The following is a 2075-nucleotide window of genomic DNA, read 5'->3' as shown; positions in this document are numbered from 1 at the left end:
ATTTGTTGTCGCTAATACTGGTCACATAATCTTAATTATTATACAAATATAACATGTTCGTATGGCTTCGGTTATGGTTTAATGCGTCTATTTAGGATCTTGACACTTATTTATTAGAAGTTTTGGAGCAGGATCATTGTTGTTTTAATAACGAATACTCGAACGATAATTGATTTTGAATCACGTTTATTTATTTGGAAATTTTGTAAAAAAATAGAATAAATTATTAATCTAGTAATATCATTTCAGCGTCCACTACGTGAACGCAAAACACCCACACGAGCATGCACACTATAAATAATATGAATAATTTAAAATACTGTCAAGTCTAGTGTATAAATGGCCATAAATATAATACTGATGGCGAATCGATAAATAGATTGTTTGATGAGACCGAATTGTGAATTACCGTTGAAATCGTCGTCGTCAAATACATAATTTTCTAAGGCACGCGATCCGGTGTCACAAAGATGAATGAATGATTAAATAAATAGGCATGATAAATAGAATAACTTAAAAAAAGCTGGGATGAAAAGGTCCTGCCTAGTCCAGTGGCGTCAACCTTCCATCTCCAATCACATTTTGTCCAACACTGTTAATTTCGACACCCAAGTACTCTGGGTATTTCCAGTATCGATTAGTTCTTCATTCGCACCTCGTCTTGTCTGAGCAGTAACTCATAGTCTCTATGCTATACCACCCGGAGAAGTTTTAATCTTAATGACTTTTGCATCACCTTGTGATTCATCGCGCAGCTACGTCGTCTCGGTTGGTGTTGCAACTCGGAACTGCGGTTTTTCTACAGCGACGATTGGAGGATCAGAGGATCAGGATGGCACCCGCCGCACGTCCGCACCCGCCAGCTCGTGTTCCCCTGGTTCACAAGGCATTCCTCCTCCGCCAAAGAACTTCCGGAGCGAAACGACGAGCGAGAAGTGGAACCGAATCAGTAGTGCAAGATCTTCCCCCACGTCGAGAGGTACTCCCTGTATCTGAAGAGGATGCCCCAGTCTCGGACCAACCGCTTGGTCTCACCCTCCGGGTCCTTGTCGGTACCGGTCATGATGTTCTCGCTGACGCGCTCCGGGACCTTAAGACACATGGACGTCAAGGAGACCTCGACCTCGCAGAGGTCCATCATCAGTTTATCTCGCGTTTCCACGAGTGCGTTGTGCACGTCTTGCCTCGTCTCGTCCTCGATGAGCTCCTCGAAAGCGACGGCGAACTTCTGTAGGTCAGTGTGGAGCTTTGGGAGGTGCTCGGCGACCTGGAAGCGAATTGAAAAAGAATTTTTGTTAACGAGCCGACCGTCGACGCACTTTGGAGAGAGATACTGGAGCCGCGGCTCTTTATCGGCACGCGGAGTGACGGCAATAGCGATAATGCTGGCCGACAATCAGGCGAACATGAGCGGAGTCACTCGATCTCAACACGTGGCTGCATCAACCCAGCTGTGCTTCTGTTTTCCCGATACTTTATAATAATTACTGGCTCATTAATATATTTTGTAACATTCAGAGTTAATCGGGGATACATTGTGCACACGCCATTCCCGCCGGTCGCATTCCTCTCAACTCCTGATACTTGAGCTTTAAAGCACTAAGTGGACAGCTGTGGTGGGTCAAATGCTCAAGTTAAAAAATTTCGCCATAGATAGACTCACCATTTTAGGGTCGGCGTTCACCAGATCCATGACGATCTTGATGTCCTTTTTGCCAGGCACCCAATTCTGTTTGTACTGGTGTTCCGGAAGGTTGCTGACTTGCGAATAGAGCTCCTCGTACTTTGACTTGATGTAGTTATCCAGGGCAACAGCGTTACTTGAAGTCGGGAGCTGTAGTCCGCTCTTCCAGCCCGTTTCGCAGTCATCGACCATGTTCTCTTCGGTCGTCGTGTAGTAGTTTTCTCCACAGGGGTGGTGCCAAGGAGGAAGGGTAGACCTTCTGTGCTTCCTGGGTGCACCGTGAGCCACGGCGATGACTGATAGCAGGACGAGTAGTGCTGAGCATTTGCCGAGCATGACTGTGAACTGAGTTTTCGTAGTCTTCGATTTGGGATCTTTGTCGAGTGGCTTG

General features: G+C 46.1%; 1 protein-coding gene across 1 annotated transcript; it reads right to left on the bottom strand.

Annotated features, from left to right (window-relative positions):
* Positions 1-279: 279 nt before the first annotated feature.
* Positions 280-2075, bottom strand: LOC124221209 (uncharacterized). The gene is made up of 2 exons (XM_046630971.1): positions 1664-2075; positions 280-1267 (listed from the first exon to the last, which is right to left on the bottom strand). The coding sequence occupies exons 1-2, from the start codon at positions 2018-2020 to the stop codon at positions 947-949; spliced, it is 678 nt and encodes a 225-aa protein (XP_046486927.1). The 5' UTR covers positions 2021-2075; the 3' UTR covers positions 280-946.

This window comes from Neodiprion pinetum, chromosome 6, assembly GCF_021155775.2.
Source record: "Neodiprion pinetum isolate iyNeoPine1 chromosome 6, iyNeoPine1.2, whole genome shotgun sequence".
NCBI classification, from domain to species: domain Eukaryota; kingdom Metazoa; phylum Arthropoda; class Insecta; order Hymenoptera; family Diprionidae; genus Neodiprion; species Neodiprion pinetum.
This window is presented reverse-complemented; position numbering and strand designations above follow the sequence as displayed.

Coding starts and splice junctions, on each gene's coding strand:
- LOC124221209 (XM_046630971.1), bottom strand. CDS start 2,020: ATGCTCGGCAAATGCTCAGCACTACTCGTCCTGCTATCAGTCATCGCC. Junction 1,268..1,663: donor TGAACGCCGACCCTAAAATG/GTGAGTCTATCT, acceptor ATTCGCTTCCAG/GTCGCCGAGCACCTCCCAAA.